At 38.4% G+C, this 17,968-nt stretch overlaps 1 protein-coding gene across 1 annotated transcript in view; it reads left to right on the plus strand.

Moving 5' to 3' along the window:
- Positions 1 to 3,176: 3,176 nt before the first annotated feature.
- GFM1 (G elongation factor mitochondrial 1) overlaps positions 3,177 to 17,968 on the plus strand; it is a 45,138-nt gene continuing 30,346 nt past the window's right edge. Inside the window, exons 1-9 of the mRNA XM_050779848.1 lie at positions 3,177 to 3,468; positions 4,389 to 4,541; positions 5,248 to 5,380; positions 5,827 to 6,031; positions 8,106 to 8,222; positions 10,821 to 10,975; positions 12,029 to 12,182; positions 13,252 to 13,336; positions 17,302 to 17,439. Coding sequence (XP_050635805.1) covers positions 3,388 to 3,468; positions 4,389 to 4,541; positions 5,248 to 5,380; positions 5,827 to 6,031; positions 8,106 to 8,222; positions 10,821 to 10,975; positions 12,029 to 12,182; positions 13,252 to 13,336; positions 17,302 to 17,439 — 1,221 coding nt within the window. The 5' untranslated portion in view covers positions 3,177 to 3,387. The remainder of the gene's footprint in view (positions 3,469 to 4,388; positions 4,542 to 5,247; positions 5,381 to 5,826; positions 6,032 to 8,105; positions 8,223 to 10,820; positions 10,976 to 12,028; positions 12,183 to 13,251; positions 13,337 to 17,301; positions 17,440 to 17,968) is intronic.

Here is a 17,968-nt window from a genome sequence, read left to right on the forward strand (position 1 = left end):
GCACACACCACCATGCCTGGCAAATTTTTGTATTTTTAGTAGAGATGGGGTTTTACCATTTTGGTCAGGCTGGTCTTGGAACTCCTGACCTTGTGATGCGCCTGCCTTGGCCTCTCAAAGTGCTGGGATTATAGGCATGAGCCACTGCGCCCAGCTCCATTAATCCTTTCTAACAATTGTGCCTTGATATCCTCTGCTATTTCATCATTTCCTCTAATTATGGTGCTAGCCCAAAGAGGCACACGTACCACCTTTTGAACTGCAGCATCTCCTAAAAGTTCACGACAAATGTCCTTAGCAGCAGGCAGGTTCAATTCTTCTCCAATAGTAAAGGGCTTCTTAGCTTTAGCAATGCTGTTAGCCACCAAGAATGATGCTGTCAGTGCAGGTACATTTGATGGAAGTGGTGGCCTTCAATAATTGCTTCTTTCTTCGTGTTCATATTTTTTCTTTTGAAAAACTCCAAAGGCTTCTCTTTTAATGTAGGGTGCTTGGTCTCCATGTGGTGAAGCAGTTTTGAAGGTTTTCATGGGTTTGTTGGATAGTCTCTTGCCACATATTTACAAAGCAGGCTTGGAGAATGTGAATCACCTGTTGCAATGAACCTGCAACTTAAGTAGGGCTCTAGGTATTTTCTTTTAAATGCAATTTTCCTTTTATTGTCAGTCTTACAGCTTTCTATTGTCTCATCATTGGGTCTGTCCCCATTTTCAAAGAAGTTCTCCAGTGACATTTGTTTTTTACTCATTTGGCTAGGGTTGGCTTGTGGGCTTACCAAAACTGTGACTGAGACAAGTGCTCAGTGTGGGAAGGAAGCGTGGACAGATTTGGTAAATAAAATAATAGGCGGGTCACGCATGATTTTAAAGTCTGCCATCAGATGCAGCTGTAAAATTAAAGTACATCAACTCACTTGCCACTATAAAGCTTGCCACCAGTGCAGCTTTTGTCACTTGCCACTCACTGATATGGTTTTGATATGAATCTGCAAGCAATTGATTTATTATGGTCTTTGTGCAGTCAAACCTCTTTGCTAATGTTAATCTGTATTTGCAGCTGTTCCCCAACACTAGCAGCCCCACCTTAGCTCCACCTCAGGTCATCAGGTATTAGATTCTCATAAGGAGTGTGTAACCTAGATCCCTTGAATGTGTAGTTCACAATAGGGTTCACACTCCCATGAGAATCTAATGCCACTGCTGATCTGACAGGAAGCAGAGCTCAGGTGGTAAAACAAGTGATAAAGAGAGGGTGTAAATACAGATGAAGCTTCACTTGCTTGCCCACTGTTACCTCCTACCGTGTGGCCTGGTTCCTAACAGGCCATGGACTGGTACTGGTCCCTGTTCCAGAGGTTGGGTACCCCTGTGTTAGAACATGTAGATCCTGAGTACATGTGCCAACCACAGGTCCAGCTTTGCATACTTGAACTTACCAATATTTTATTAATATGGATGTGCATCTCCCATGTTACCAGTGAAGGGTCTTGACTATGAGTCATACAGGTTCTTGGTGTTTGAACAAAGAATTGAACAAAACACACAAGCAAAGCAATGAAAGAATGGAGCAATGAAGGCACAGATGTGTTGAAACAAAAGTACACTCCACAGCTCAAGAGCATCTGTTATTCCGGAACTTAAATACCCACTAGAGGGTTTCCATTGGTTACTTGGTTACATCCTGTGTAAATGAAGGAGTGGCCCACAACCAGCCTGGTTGGTTGCAGGAGATGATCAATCAGAGGCTGAAGTGAAGTTACAAAGTTACACATGAGGACTTCGCCTGCAACCAGTCTGAGTGTTTGCCATAGGGGACCAGTCAGAGGTACTTTCCATTTTTTTATCTGCAATGCAATGCATTTGGGAGTAGCCTCTGATCCTTTTGTTACTTGGGCATGGAGAGGTGGGGTTTTCCTTTTGATTCAGCTCTAGGAAGTCAGCAGGGCCTTCGGTTCCCTGCCTCCAGACCCTGTTCTCCTGCCTCACCCATAAAGGGAATTCCCTAAAGATACTAAAGGCTGTCTATCTCTCTGTCTCTGAGCAGCCCACTCTGCCTCTTAGAGTGTACTTTTGGTAAACCAAATAAATTTTTTCGCCTACTCTTACTTTGTACTTGCTTTCAAATTCTTGTGGCGAAGTCAAGCACCTGAACCGGCCCACCGACAACAGCAAGGATAGAAGCAGTGCGATCGGTTACGAGGCTATTACCATAGTTCCTTCCAGAAATGGCAGTACTGAGAGGTGCGGAGAAGTAAGTTCTGGATTTTTTTTTTTTTTTTTTTTTTAATACAGAGTCTAGCTCTGTCGCCCAGGTTGGAGTGCAGTGGCACGATCTCGGTTCACTGCAAGCTCCGCCTCCCGAGTTCATGACATTCTCCTGCCTCAGCCTCCCAAGTAGCTGGGACTACAGGGGCCCGCCACCACGCCAGGCTAATTTTTTTTGTATTTTTAGTAAAGACGGGGTTTCACCGTGTTAGCCAGATGGTCTCTATCTCCTGACCTCGTCATCCGCCCACCTCAGTCTCCCAAAGTTCTGGGATTACAGGCGTGAGCCACCGCGCCCGGCCAAGTTCTGGATATTTTTCTGAAAGTAGAGCTTACAGGATATGCTGACTGATTAGACCAGAGATGTCACAGCGTGGTGTCAAAGTAACTAACATTTTTGGCTAGAGTCACTAAAGCTTACATTTATGAGTTGGAGAATACTGTAGAAGGTTTGGGGAAGAAGATCCGAAGCTCAATTTTGGACCTGTTAAGTTCAACATGCCTCTAACACACCCAAGCAGAATAGTCAAGGATGCAGTCTTCCATATGGACTAGATATTAATATCTGACATCGAACAATAACAAATAACATTTTGAAATGTTTGTAGTTGTAATTGATAGTTCATTCACTATATTTTTTCCACTTTCTTTTTCAGGCCATGTCATATATATACACATATATATATATTTGTAATAGATAATTTTGCCTTTTACTTACTTAAATTCTGTTATATACACTTCTCCACATTGCTTTACAGGCCTAACAACTATGTTTAAAGGCTGTATTTTAATACAGAGGTAATATTTGAAAAAGAAGATGAAGACCAAAGAAGGACTCCCTTCCCCCACCCATACACCTGTGTCGTCTTACTGGGAGCAAACGCAAAGCGATTGCACTTTCTCTTCCAAGTCGGTAGAAGGCGCGCGAGCAGCGTAGGCGCTGCTCCTCCTGCAGTCCAGTTGCTTCTCTTTCATTTCCTCACTCTCTTTTTCCTTGCGTCCTTTGCCCCGGAAGTGCTCTTACAACATTGGCCGCCGGCGTGACTTTGACCGCTTCCCGGTGCCTTACCGGCAGCTGAACCGACCCGGAGCCACGGGAGTTGTCGCGTGCTCTGTGCTTGCGATGAGACTGCTGGGAGCCGCAGCTGTCACGGCTCTGGGGCGCGGAAGGGCCCCCGCCTCCCTAGGATGGCAGAGGAAGCAGGTACTGGAGCACAGAGAGACTGAATCGGGACGATTCCCGAGACCTTGTGGTCTCTTCTGGGCCATGGAAGGCAGTGACACCCCTGAGTCCTCCTGACTGGCAGCTCCGAATACTGGCGGTCGCGCGTCAGTGCTGAAAAGCCCCTCCGTGCCTGCACATTAGCTCGTTAACTTATTTGTTTTGCTCTCTGGTATCCCTGGGGTTTAATCAGCTAAAAGTACCTGTCACTCAAATACTTTCATATTGTATCCACCTTTTCTGAGGTTGTTTTTTGTTTGTTTGTTTTGTTTTGTTTTTTTTTTTTTTTTGCCTCTCTTTTCCCATAAATAGTTGTACATAGTGGAAGTGCAGTCCTATAGGGAAAGGTTTATATTGTATCTTAATTCCATCTAATAGGGATCCCCATCCCCTGCCCCTAGAGTAAAGTTAAAACAAACTTCATGAATTGTTTTTGTTTCGAGGGAATTGTAAATCTTTTGGAGCCATTAGCACCACTGCATAGAGCATATAAGTTCTCAAACATATTTGTCATCTGTGAACTACAATAAAGGAGAAAGGGAAAACAATTAAGTTAAATTTAAGCTAAAATTTGTATTTTCTATTAAAGGTTTTTGGAGCTGTCTTTGTGATTTTTTCTGCCCCAGTGTGTATTTTCAAGTCTGTAGTAAAAATTATCTCCCATTTTAATTAAATTTGATTTATTCGTTAATTAATTTAAAAGAATACGCCTTTTCTGTCGTTTGTAGTCTCTCCTCTGATTACAAGAGTTCCAGGCTTAAACGTTTCCCCTGGTGCCTTTCTCAAGCTATCTCATATCCAGTGAGATTTCTTGGAGGAATAATGTCCACCATACTCCTTTAATTCTCTGTTGTTCTCTCTTATAAAAGGTGCGTAGAATTGAGCTCTCGTATTTTTTTCAGGTGAATTGGAATGCCTGCCGATGGTCTTCATCAGGGGTGATTCCTAATGAAAAAATACGAAATATTGGAATCTCAGCTCACATTGATTCTGGGAAAACAACATTAACAGAACGAGTCCTTTACTACACTGGCAGAATTGCACAGATGCATGAGGTATATATTCATGGTTGATTCCGGATGAATTAGAACCTGATTTTAATTGTTTTGTTGCCATTATTTAATAAAGCTTATAAACCTGAAAGATTAAAACAGTGGTAACAGCGGACCTTTTTTTTTTTTTTTTTTTTTTTTTTTTTGAGACGGAGTTTCGCTCTGTCGCCCAGGCTGGAGTGCAGTGGCCGGATCTCAGCTCACTGCAAGCTCCGCCTCCCGGGTTCACGCCATTCTCCTGCCTCAGCCTCCCGAGTAGCTGGGACTACAGGCGCCCACCACCTCGCCCGGCTAGTTTTTTTTTTTTTTTGTATTTTTTTAGTAGAGACGGGGTTTCACCGTGTTAGCCAGGATGGTCTCGATCTCCCGACCTCGTGATCCGCCCGTCTCGGCCTCCCAAAGTGCTGGGATTACAGGCTTGAGCCACCCCGCCCGGCCAACAGTGGACCTTTGACAGGCCTATCTGAAAGTTGCTTAAGTATCTGTGTTCTGGTGTTCTTTTAAGTTTTTATAGACAGGGTCTCACTTTGTTGCTCAGGCTGGTCTCAAACTCCTGGGCTCAAATTATCCTCCTGCCTCAGTCTCCCACAGTACTGGGATTATAGGCATGAGCCCCTGCACCTGGCAACTGTTTCCATTTCAGTTAAGTTTTCTTTCCTTCTTGGAATGCAGGAACAGAGAAAGTCTGAATTGCTGTGCTTGTGTTTAGGTGAAAGGTAAAGATGGAGTTGGTGCTGTCATGGATTCCATGGAACTAGAGAGACAAAGAGGAATCACTATTCAGTCAGCGGCCACTTACACCATGTGGAAAGATGTCAATATTAACATTATAGATACTCCTGGTAAGTTGGATTCTTGGTTTTATTGCAGCTTCTTTTGGCAAAAGCACATTTGGTTCTTTCTGTTACTATGACCCAATTAATTTTTGAGTGTCAAATACTCAAAAGTATAACACTGAATTCCTATTAAAGAAGCCTAACTTGGTACCTAGAGCACTTCATCCTTACGTAGTTTTCTTGAATATTTTGTGCAAGTAATTGTGAGTAGGCAGATTCTTGCCTTCTACATATTCTAGCTGATTCTAAAGGTGCCTGTGCCCTAGTATCTTCTTGAAGTGGTCTTGCCGGGCCCTCCACTTAAGGGTTGGTGAATAGTATTGGTGAGCTCAGGAATCTACATTCTAATTAGAAGACTTTTGTGACGAGCAGAGATACAAAAACTTTTAATAGTGCATGTGTTAAAAATTCAGATTGCTCTTTAAGACCCTCTCATACTTCATCTTATTCAGGGCATGTGGACTTCACAATAGAAGTTGAAAGGGCCCTGAGAGTGTTGGATGGTGCAGTCCTTGTTCTCTGTGCTGTTGGAGGGGTACAGTGCCAGACCATGACTGTCAGTCGTCAGATGAAACGCTACAACGTTCCATTTCTAACTTTTATTAACAAATTGGACCGACTGGGCTCCAACCCAGCCAGGGCCCTGCAGCAAATGAGGTAATGAGCCTTAGAATGGACAAAGAGGATGTGATGCTCTAGACAGCAAACCTTATATCCAGAAGGATGATTAATTCACTGTCATTAAACTTTATTCTTAAATTTAGCTTTTTAAATGTATTTATGTGAGTTAGTAAGTGGAACACTGATTTTAGTAAATTGACTTGTGGTATGTTCTCATCAGCTACCTTCTCTGTAAAATGGGGACAATATTACTTAAATTCTAGAGAATTTGAAGATGGATTCAGAAAACAGTCTGTTTATACTGTTTTGCTATTATTAGAGAAGTTATAATCTAGATTGTAAAAATGCCTTGTGTTTTATTTAGACGAAAGATCATCTTTGGTTTTACTTTTTCCTTGAAGCATTTTAATTAATGCCCTTAAATAGCTTGCCATAGAGATGAGATTTTCTTGTTTTCAGATGGAAACATATTTTCTAGGACAACAGTAACACTTCCTTTCTGTACCAGATAGAACCAGTAGTATTTATAGCATTTTAAATTTTACACAATACTGTATATTTCACAAAGCCTTTAAAAAGGTCAGAATTTCACTTTTCACCTTTTGTAGATGTGCAAGTGTAGCTGTAGAGTTCATACTTATGTTTCACATGGCACAGTTGATGGATATATAGGTGTAAAGTTTATGGTAGTGGACAGGCTGAGAATGGTGTGTCTGATGACAAAAAATCTGATGAAAGTGATATATTTGATATGAAAGTGAACATTTTCTTTGTTGGGTATTTATAACTTTTGGTAAAATGTTTTTACTTTTTGTCCTTATTTTACTTGTGCTTGGCAATAGATGGACTTTTTTCACCGAATCTTCTGAATTCCAAGGAAACACTGTTTTAGCATTTATTTGATTGCTTCGGTTTATTCTTTTCTCCACTCCCATTTATTTGTTTTCCATTTTGTAACTTCTATAAAGCAGATAAAAATCTGGAACTTCTAGATCTGACCTTCATGTCTTACCTTTTCTATCATACTTATTCTTTCTGTCTCCTTCTCATTTTGCATTGCGCTTATGAGAGAATTCTTGAGGTTGATCTTCCAGCTCACTAATTTGATATTCATTTGTGTCTCTTCAGTTATTTAGCTTGCCTTAAAACTTTTTTTCCGGCAATTATGTACTTAATTTTCGTAAACTTTCTCTTTTATTGCAACATTTTTATCAGTAGAGGTAATCGTTTCTCAAATCTTTACATTTTATTTTCTTTGCTCTAGTAACTCTCTTCTTGGAGATAAGTTTTATTAAGTTCACATTCTCTTTCAAGCTTTTGGTTTCCTTCAAATATTTGGTGATTCTTAGATCTTTAACCATAGTTATAGATGGGAGTTTAGAGTCTAGACTAAACAGTGGTAGCTAGAGCATATTCTTTTCCAATGAGAATTTTTGCCAGTGAATGCAGTTTCTATTCAGTTTTGAGCCTGGGCCGGGCGCGGTGGCTCACGCCTGTAATCCCAGCACTTTGGGAGGCCGAGGCGGGTGGATCACAAGGTCAGGAGTTCAAGACCAGCCTGGCCAACATAGTGAAACCCTGTCTCTACTAAAAATACAAAAAATTAGCCGGGCATGGTGGCAGGCGCCTGTAATCCCAGCTACTCGGGAGGCTGAGGCAGGAGAATCGCTTGAACCCGGCAGGCAGAGGTTGCAGTGAACGAAAATTGTGCTATTACACTTCAGCCTTGGCAACAGAGGGAGACTCTCTAAAAAAAAATAAAAATAAATAAATAAATAAAAGGTGGGCTCAGCTATCCTACTGTTTAATTTCCCGGCTAGCCCCCCATTATCTATTCTTCCCCCTTTTGCTTTTGATCCAGTGTATCTGGGGATCTGATGGTAAAACAGTTATTCTGGAGTTCTTTTTGTTGCCTGAATGGGGTTGTGGCTTCCTGAGCTCCTTGAGTTACATTGTCAGTCTGTTCCCAACAGATTTATATTTTCTGTTCTGACCTGATGGTAACACCCTTCTCAGTTCTCCAGTGTCTGCCATTGATTTTTTAAAATACTCATTTCAAAGGGACTAGGGGAAAAGAAAAAAGGTAAACAAGTGTACTTTTATTTTTCAGGTCTAAACTAAATCATAATGCAGCGTTTATGCAGATACCCATTGGTTTGGAGGGTAATTTTAAAGGTATTATAGATCTTATTGAGGAACGAGCCATCTATTTTGATGGAGACTTTGGGTAAGTGCTAAAAATACATTATTAAAATTTTAAATTTTAAAAAGCATTAAAAAGAAGGAAAGGATAAGTTCATCAAACCCAGAGTAACTATCTTTTTGAAATGTGGCTGGAAGAATACTCTGAGATGGTTTTGTTTTAACGCCTTTAATCCTTGTTGCTCCCCATTTTATTTAGTATTTATTCTGAGAGAGACTGTGTTACTTTTTGAGTAATAAACTCATATCACATTATGGCACGCGTGGTGTGGTGGAAGGAGGCCTTCAGTTTGGGTTAGTAAATTTGGGTTAGTAAATGTATTATATCTTTTTGCACTTGTTCATTTATTCATTCATTCTGTGGACTTTTATAGAGCAGCTGCCAGGTCTGGGGTATTGGGATAAAAATTAGGAAGAAAATAGGGATCATAAGTATTTGCTCCTCCTGCTTTATAATTACATGGACAAAAAAGATTGATAAGTTAAAACAGTTAAAATTGTACAAATGTAGTTTGGGAAATGCAAGAAATAAATTGGTAACTTTTTGATGTGGTATTTGGTTCATCAGCTTTTGAGCGACCTTTACCTACAAAGTACTGCAATTGCCTGGTGGTTACCAAACCTCAGCATTCATAACAGTCTCCTGGAGACTTTGTTAAAAGACATAGTCCTGGCTCTGCCTCCAGAGATGCTGATCAGTCCATTGGGGTAGGGCCCGTAGTTTGCATTTCTGGAAGGTTTCCAGTTGATGCTGCTCTTACAGGTCTGCAGACCATACTTTGAGTGACATTGATCTAGACAATGTGAGGAGTCATAAATGATCCTTTGTTCTGAGGAGTGACCTCTGCAGCCTGGTAGTTTCTCCACAGGCACTTCCTGAGGGATTTCCTTCCTCTGCTATGGAATTGGGATTGCAGGTCTGGCAGGTGGGTGAATGGCATTGTGATCAGTGAACTGTAGAATTTATCTTCATCAGCCATCTTGTAAGCAGGAAAAGGATGGAGTCTGTCCAGGGGATAAGGTGTTTCTCTCACTTTTTATGTGACAACTGAGTAACGACAGCAAAGTTTACCTTCTACTCCTTATGATATAAGGCCCAGAAAGGCAGAATTTTTCATTTTATTTTTTCCTACTTTATTCACTGCTATGTCCCAGCCCCTGCAACTGCCTGGTACATAATAGGGACTCAAAAATATTTGTAAATGAATGAATAAATCCACTTTCCCAGAATTACCAAGGCACATATTTCTGTTGTCAGAAGTAGAGACTCTTAACCTTTGTTGTACATCAGAACCACAGATGCAGCTTCTTAATGTACATGTACCCTTCTCCAGCCCTAGTTTACTGTATGTATATTTGGAAAGGAATCCACAGATGATTCTGACACGTGAACGGCTAAGAAGCAGGGAGCTTGCCAGGAAGGTTGAAACTAAGATCTGAGGCTGTGGGGAGTCTTAGAATATTAAGAGTTACTTTTTGTTTCCTTGGAAATGGCTTCTTTTGTCTTTATTAAAGTTAGGAATGTATTTTCTGAAACGCTTAATTTTTTATATTAATTTCCATTTTAAAAGAAATACCTTGAAAAGTTTTCAGACTGCTTTTAAATATCATATCAAGTATATCCATTTTAGCTTTGAACATTTGATTTGTAATTTTACCTGTTCAGCCTCTGGAGGAATGGAGAGCTGATGTCACAGATTGAAGAGTCTGCCATATTTAGTCACCCTTTTTTTTAAACTACAAATTGGGATATTCTTTGTTAAAAAGTGTATGATCAGGTCTGTTATTAATGGAAAGGAATAGAGTAAAGTCTTCCTAGTGCTGCTCGCTAGAGATTGTTATGTTGTGATTAATAAGAATGTGATTAATAAGAATATGATTAATAGAATTTTCAAGAACTCAGATGGGCCCCAGACAGGTTGGCTTTGAATCTTACCTCTTCTGTTTACTAGTAGGACAGCGTTGGGCAAATTACTTTGCCTATGTAAGTTAGTTGATCTGAAAATGCAGATAATAAAAGCTACTTCATATGTGAAGATCAAATAAATAGCTTGTCAGATATTTAGTTTAGTGCTTACTGCATTATAAGTATTCAGTAAATGGATACTGTTATTACTTTGCATGCTTGCCAGTTTTAAAATAATTAGAATACAGTAAAAACTACACTGAAGAGTTTAAACTTTGATTTAGTTGATACTTTGTCAAGTCATTGTTTTGAACTTGTGTTTTACTGTATATTGAGTAAGGATAAAACCAGGTTGCATTACATTGGGAAGATTTTGTGTTATATATTTTATCATTATCTTCTGTAAAACTTGATATGCAGAAAAGTAGAATGTGATGTCTATTATAAAACCAGAGATTTTTTTTCTTATGATAGTGGACTGTTTTAGCTCTTCAGTTACTGGTAGTGCAACCTTGTCTTTAAACTTGCCTGTTACAGTATATTTATCTATTATTCTGTGTGCATTTTAAAGGTATGCATTAGTCTTGTTTGCCATTTGAATGCAAATGTATCAAAGCTCTGTCTTACCTAAAAAAATGTTTTAATCATATCTTTTTCATTAGTCCTTCATATATCAAGTTGGATATCCTTAAAGCACCAAAATACTTGTTTTCTTAGTCAGATTGTTCGATATGGTGAGATTCCAGCTGAATTAAGGGCGGCGGCCACTGACCACCGGCAGGAGCTAATTGAATGTGTTGCCAATTCAGATGAACAGCTTGGTGAGATGTTTCTGGAAGAAAAAATCCCCTCGATTTCTGATTTAAAGGCAAGTGCTTTCAAAATAAGTCTTATATTAACAACAAAAAGAAGTTGTTTGATTTTTGTAGGGAGGGGACATGATGCTTTTATGTATGGGCTTTATTAATGAAATCTCAGTACATTTATTTAACATAATTGGCTTCCTCAAAAAATACTTGACATGGTATATTACTTTTTTTAAGTGAGTTATATAATATCTTCAAATGAGAAAAGTTATTGAGGACCCTTAAATTATTGGGGACTTGATTTTAGTTTCTGTTAGAGCCAGCACTCCAAAGAGTGTCAGGTCATTTTATTCATTTGTTGGTTGAGGCCACAGCACTATTGTTGGCTTCTTCCAGCTGCTAGAGCTAAAGCTCCACTACGTATTCTCTAAGGCCTGCTCAGCCAGCAGACACATTGATGGTGTTTCACTAAGGGTTGGGGCAGGACCTGGAGGCTGCTACTGTCATGACCTGTAATTTATGAGAGATTTGTACTGTTTGGTTTCCTGTATGTATGCTCTTTACAAAGAGAAAAAGATAAATGTTCCTTAATCGAGCATATGTTCATATGGTTTAAATATTTAAAAGGTATACAAAGGTAAACAGTAAACACCCTTTTATTTTATTTCCGTCTTCCCAGTTCTCTTCCCCGTCCCTGAAACAGGTTACCAGTTAATAGTTTCTGGTATATCTTTCCATAGGCTTTTGGTTTTGCATATATATTACTTTTTCCTCCATTTTACACAATTGTAGCATACTCTTTGCAGTGTTCTATTAGTGTGTTTATTTTCTATGTGTATATGTATTTTTTTTTAGCAAATTGAAAATTAGTAACAATTAGTGATTCCAAGAGTGTCGAAAGCAGTTGTATAGTAAATCACTTCCCCACCCTGAAGGAGAAAGTGATTTTTTTCTTTGTATTTTGACCTTAAGTTCATTGGGGACCTGATTTTAGTCTCTATTAGAGTCAGCACTCCAAAGAGTGGAGTATCAGTTCATTTTATTATTTTGTAATTGACTTGAAGCACAACATATAATTTTAACATTAACTACCATTAAATTGTTTTCTTTTGTAGATAGCAATTCGAAGAGCTACTCTGAAAAGATCATTTACTCCTGTGTTTTTGGGAAGCGCCCTGAAGAACAAAGGAGTTCAGCCTCTTTTAGATGCTGTTTTAGAATACCTCCCAAATCCATCTGAAGTCCAGAACTATGCTATTCTCAATCAGGAGGAGTAAGTCTTGAAAACTGAATCTTAGTTTATGCAGAAATACTTTCATATTTGTGCACTGTGAAGGAATTTAAGGATGGTTCTTCTAGTTATGTCTGTGATTTTTTTTCATAATTTACAAACATTAATCATGGTTTTTATTTGGGTAACAGTTTTGACATAGAAAAATATTATATCAGTTCCCATATCATATTCTGTTTTGAGTTAAAAGTATGATTTGTTTTACTATCTCTCAAGGTTTACATCATTAGAAAATTTTTTCATTTGGGACTAGATGTTTTCAGACATACCTGTTAAAAAAAAAAAACTTTAAGAAACAAACTTCTGCCGGGCGCAGTGGCTCACGCCTGTAATCCCAGCACTTTGGGAGGCCGAGGCGGGCGGATCACCTGAGGTCAGGAGTTCGAGACCAGCCTGACCAACATGTAGAAATCCCATCTCTACTAAAAAGACAAAAATTAGCTGGGCGTGGTGGTGTGCGCCTGTAATCCCAGCTGAGGCTGAGGCAGGAGAACCGCTGGAACCCGGAGGGCGGAGGCTGCAGGGAGCCGAGATTGCGCCACTGCACTCCAGCCTGCCTAGGTGACAGAGCAAGACTGTGTCTCAGAAAAAAAAAAAAAAAAAAAAAACCTAAAAAAAAAAAACTCATTGATTATTTTCTTTTCTTTCCCTATGAGACCATTTCTGTGTTTTTTAGTCTACTCTTGTCCTATCACTGTGTAGTAACTAAGCTAAGCTCTGAAGACCTTTTTTTTTTTTTTTTGAGACAAAGTCTTACTCAGTTGTCTAGGCTGGAGTGCAGTGGTGTAGTAATACCTCACCACAACCTCAAACTCCTGAGCTCAAGTGATCCTCTCACTTTGGTCTCCCAAAGTGTGGGGATTACAGGCATAAGCCACTATGCCCAGCTGAGAACTTATTTCTATTGATCTCTTTCAGTGAAATTTTACTTATGTATGACACCAGTAATATCCCACACACGTGCTTTTTCTCAGATAATACTTCCTGATGAAATAAAGTGATAGAAATATCAATATTACATCTCATAGATTTATATTTCTTTTATTTTAAGTGACTCAAAAGAGAAAACCAAAATCCTAATGAACTCCAGTAGAGACAATTCCCACCCGTTTGTAGGCCTGGCTTTTAAACTGGAGGTAAGTTGCTTTTTAATGTATTTAACTGTTATCTGTAGAATGTTTTTACTTCTAGGCTTTATTCCTATTACAGAATGACTCTGACCTTTATGAAAGATGCGTAAAGTAGGAAAAGTAGAAGGAGCAGATAGAGAATTTCCAAAGCTCTGACATGATAGTTCTTTTGTTATTAGGTGCATTTCTTTCTAGTCTCTTCTCTTTGCCTGAAGAGCGTACATTTTTACTGAACTCATACTACCTGTATAGTTTTGTCTTGCTCTTTTTATTTAATGTCACAATAGATAATGGTCCATGTTTCTATAAATAGTTTAAACATTTTAAGTAGTAGCGTAACAGTGCATCAAGTAGATGCACCAAAATTTGCTTAAAATTTCCTAATTGTTAGACGTTCATATTGTTTCCAGGTTTCTGCTATTATAAATAACATTGGATCCATTTCTAGAAATATGTCCTAAGGAACTAATGAAGGGTAGCAAATTAATGTTAGCTTCAGCTCACCTTATAAAACCAAAATCTCATAAACAATTGAAAATGCCCAGGCAGTCGCGGTGGTTCACACCTGTAATCCCAGCACTTTGGGAGGCCGAGGCGGGCAGATCACAAGGTCAGGAGTGGGAGGCTGAGGCGGGCGGATCACAAGGTCAGGAGTTTGAGACCAGTCTGGTCAACATGGTGAAACCCCGTCTCTACTAAAAATACAAAAATTAGCCAGGTATGGTGGCGGGCACCTGTAATCCCAGCTACTCAGGAGGCTGAGGCAGGAGAATTGCTTGAACCCGGGAGGCATAGGTTGCAGTGAGCCGAGATCGCACCACTGCACTCCAGCCTGGGCGGCAGAGCAAGACTCCATCTCGAAAAAAAATAAATAAATAAAAATAAAATGCCCAGTAATTACAATTTGATAAATAAACTGAGGTACATTCTTATAGTGCAACATTATTCAGACTTTAAAAGTTATGTTGAAATGCTTATTTTTTGACATGAAAAGATGTTTGTGATTTAAAAAGAAACAAACTTACTTATTTTAGAATATTTTAAAGAAAAGTTATGAAGATAGTCCACAGAATTCCTGTATATCCTGCACCCAGTTTCCTCTATTGTTAATGTACACTGTCCCAACTAATGGACCAATATTGGTATATTATTATTAACTAAAATCCATACTTCACTTGAATTTCTTTAGTTTTTGTCTAGGTCCTTTTTCCATCTCACTAGACAGAAGGACTACAGAAGGTCCATCCAGAGGACCATGTTATATTTGATTGTCGTGTCTCCTCATGCTCTCCTAGGCTGTAACAGTTTCTTAGACTTTCTTGTTTCTCACGAGATTGACATTTTTGAGAATTATTGGTCAGCTCTTTTGTAGAGTGTCGCTCAATTTGGGTTTATTATTTGATGTTTTTCACATGATTAGATTGGAGTCATGTTTTTAGGAGGACTACCATCGAGGTAAAGTGTTATTCTTGTTGCATCATATCCAAGGTACAGACTTGCGGCATGATTTATCATTGTTAATGCTAACCTCAATCACCACACCTGGCTGAGATAGTGTTTGACAGGTTTCTCCGCTATAAAGTTACTGTACTTTTTTTATTCCCCTTTTCATAGTGTACTTTTTAAAAGGAAGTCACTTGACTCAGCCAACACTTAAGGGGTGGGGAATTATGTTCCACCCCCTTGAGGGGGCAGTATCTACATAAGTTATTTGGAATTCTTCTGAATGGGAGATTGGTCTTTCTTCCGTGCTCATTTGTTTATTTGGACAATCGCTTATTTAATATCAGTATGGACTCATGTATACGTATTTTGAACTTTGAGTTATAATCATGACTATGACTTTGAGTATGTGATTTGTCGGTCAGAGTGAGTGGGTTTGGCGATTGGGAACTCTCAGTTGACTCCTGTGTTCCTTTAACATCTTCCAGTGTTTTGCCTTTTTGAGAATACTTCCTTACTTGCCAGCACTACAAGACGCTCCAGGCTTATCTTGTATATTCCGTGTCCTAGCCCTAGAGTCAGCCATTCTACAAGGAGCACTGGTTCCTTTTTAAGTAAAATGGCATTAGAAACCAAGATTTGGGGACTGGATGGGCTTTTTGTGGAAATGCTGTTGCTTCTGTTAGTAATATTTTAAGTGGGGAAAAGTGGTAGATAAGTTGGAAGTGTTAAGAGTGGTTATTTCTGGGATGGGATTATATTTTGGGGGCTTTTTCCTACTTTAAAAATATTTTACAGTATATTTATTACCTCCAAAATTAGGGGAAAATTTTTTTAATTAAAAAGTAGAAACATTACAGTAAAATTTTTTACACGTAAAGCTTTTAAAAATACATCTATAAGAATATTTTCTTAGGATTCCCAGAATAGTGATTATTGAGTTAAAGGCATAGAATGTTTTCATATTTAATGGTTTATATTGCCAGATTGCGTTCGTACTCTCCAAATTAATGTATTGGATTATTTCAACGAATATCATCATTGAGTATTATTTAAAAATCATTACTGATTTAACAAATGAAAAATTTTATTGTAATCTTTCATCTTGATGAAATACATTTTGATTTTTAAAAGCAATCAGTGCTTTAAAGTTCATATACTCAAATATGTCAGTCTTTTTCGTTTAGTCATTCTTTAATTTTTAACCTTAGAAACCTTTTATTTGTATATATTTTGTTAATATTTAGTTTTGTTCCTTCTACTTTTTTTACGTTTTTTTTTCTTTCCCCATTATTAATTCAACTGGTATTTGGTTTGGTGGGTAGGATCTAAATGTATTTCCTCTGCCTCCAAATAGAGTATCATTTGTCCAGTTAGTACTTTATGCACAATCCTTTTTTCCTTTTCCATTGATTTGTCATGTTTCCTTACCATCTATTGACAAATATATTTTATACTTTAGATTTTTATACTATACTGTATGGGGTGGTTAGTTTAATTTGTGCTGTTTCTGAACTTTGTGAGTTTCAAGCATTTTAATATGTTTTTATATATGTCAGGGTTAGTTTTATGTCATTACCATAGATTTTGAAAAATTTCTGTTTTTACCTATTTATTCCTCTGAATGAATTTAAAATCACTAATCACATATTTAAAATTTCCTGTTGGGATTTCTATTGCTATTTTGTTAAGCGTACAATTAACATGGTAAGAACTGGGAACTTTTAAATATATGTTAATTGGTCACTGCTAGTATATTCAATCACTTCACAGAACTCTTTTTTTTTTGGAGACAGAGTCTCACCTACTCTGTCACCCAGGTTGGAGTGCAATGGTGCGTTCTTGGCTCACTGCAACCTCCGCCTCCCGGGTTTAAGCAATTTTCCTGCCTCAGCTTCCCGAGTAGCTGGGATTATAGGTGCGACACCACCCCCGGCTGATTTTTATGTTTTTAGTAGAGATGGGGTTTTGCCATGTTGGCCCGGTTGGTCTTGAACTCCTGACCTCAGGTGATCTACCTGCTTCTGCCTCCCAAAGTGCTGGGATTACAGGCCTGAGCGACCAGCCCAGCCACAGAACTCTTACTTGCATAATTTTCCACATGATTATCAGAGATTGTATTTTAGATGTATAGCACACACCTACTGTTTCTAATGGTATCTTTGTTGTTTTTCCAATTATACCTTGTTTTGTCTGATATCTTATTGTATTAAACTTACGAAATAATGTTAGAAGGCAAAAGATACTTCTGTATTATGTAAAAAATTTAAAAATTTTGTTCTAATACTAATAGCTTATTTCAAAGGAAACAGAAATAACTTAGATTGTGATACCAAAAAGATTGATGAATAACAGCCATTTATCTGTGTTCAAAGCTAGTATTAGTTTATGACAATAAACTGAAGTATGTAAGATAGTTTACTAAAATTGGTAGAGAATACTCGGAGGGACTTATGAAGCTTTCCTCAGTACTTTGATTATTATGTTTCTTTTTATTCTTCTTGCCCCTACCCGATCTTGACTTCTAGGTAGGTCGATTTGGACAATTAACTTACGTTCGCATTTACCAGGGAGAGCTAAAGAAGGGTGACACCATCTATAACACAAGGACAAGAAAGAAAGTACGATTGCAACGGCTGACTCGCATGCATGCCGACATGATGGAGGCAAGTACAGGGTCATCGTGAGATTAGAAATTCCTCTAATATGGGTGAAATAGACCTTTCTTGGTATCCTGAGCCCCACTAGAAAATTAATTCTGGTTAAATGTATGTTCCTAGTTTCTTCCTTTTTACTTAAATGTGTTGCAGCTCTGATCTAGCACTTTGCTATAGGCTAAATTAGCAGATGTTAACAACTCAGTTTTTTTAAATACCACTAGTTGTGAATTAGTTATATTTTCTCAAGAGCCTGGGTTAAGGAAAAGAGATAGTTTCCTAACTATCTTTTATCAGAATAAAAGATTCAGTACTTTCCTCAAGAACTATCATTACAAAGAATGTAATAGGCATTTAAGACTGTGGAACTGTGATTCTTAAAGATAAGAGAATCATAAATTTACACACTTTTCCACATTGTTTTATTTACTTTCTGAAATACAGCAGGCACAAAAGCCCTGTTTAACCCCGGAGCTTTTATTCCTATTGTAGAACCCACTACAGGACCATATTGGGGCCAGAATCCACCTGAAGATTT

This window comes from Macaca thibetana, chromosome 2 (genome assembly GCF_024542745.1).
Source record: "Macaca thibetana thibetana isolate TM-01 chromosome 2, ASM2454274v1, whole genome shotgun sequence".
Classification (NCBI taxonomy): Eukaryota; Metazoa; Chordata; class Mammalia; order Primates; family Cercopithecidae; genus Macaca; species Macaca thibetana.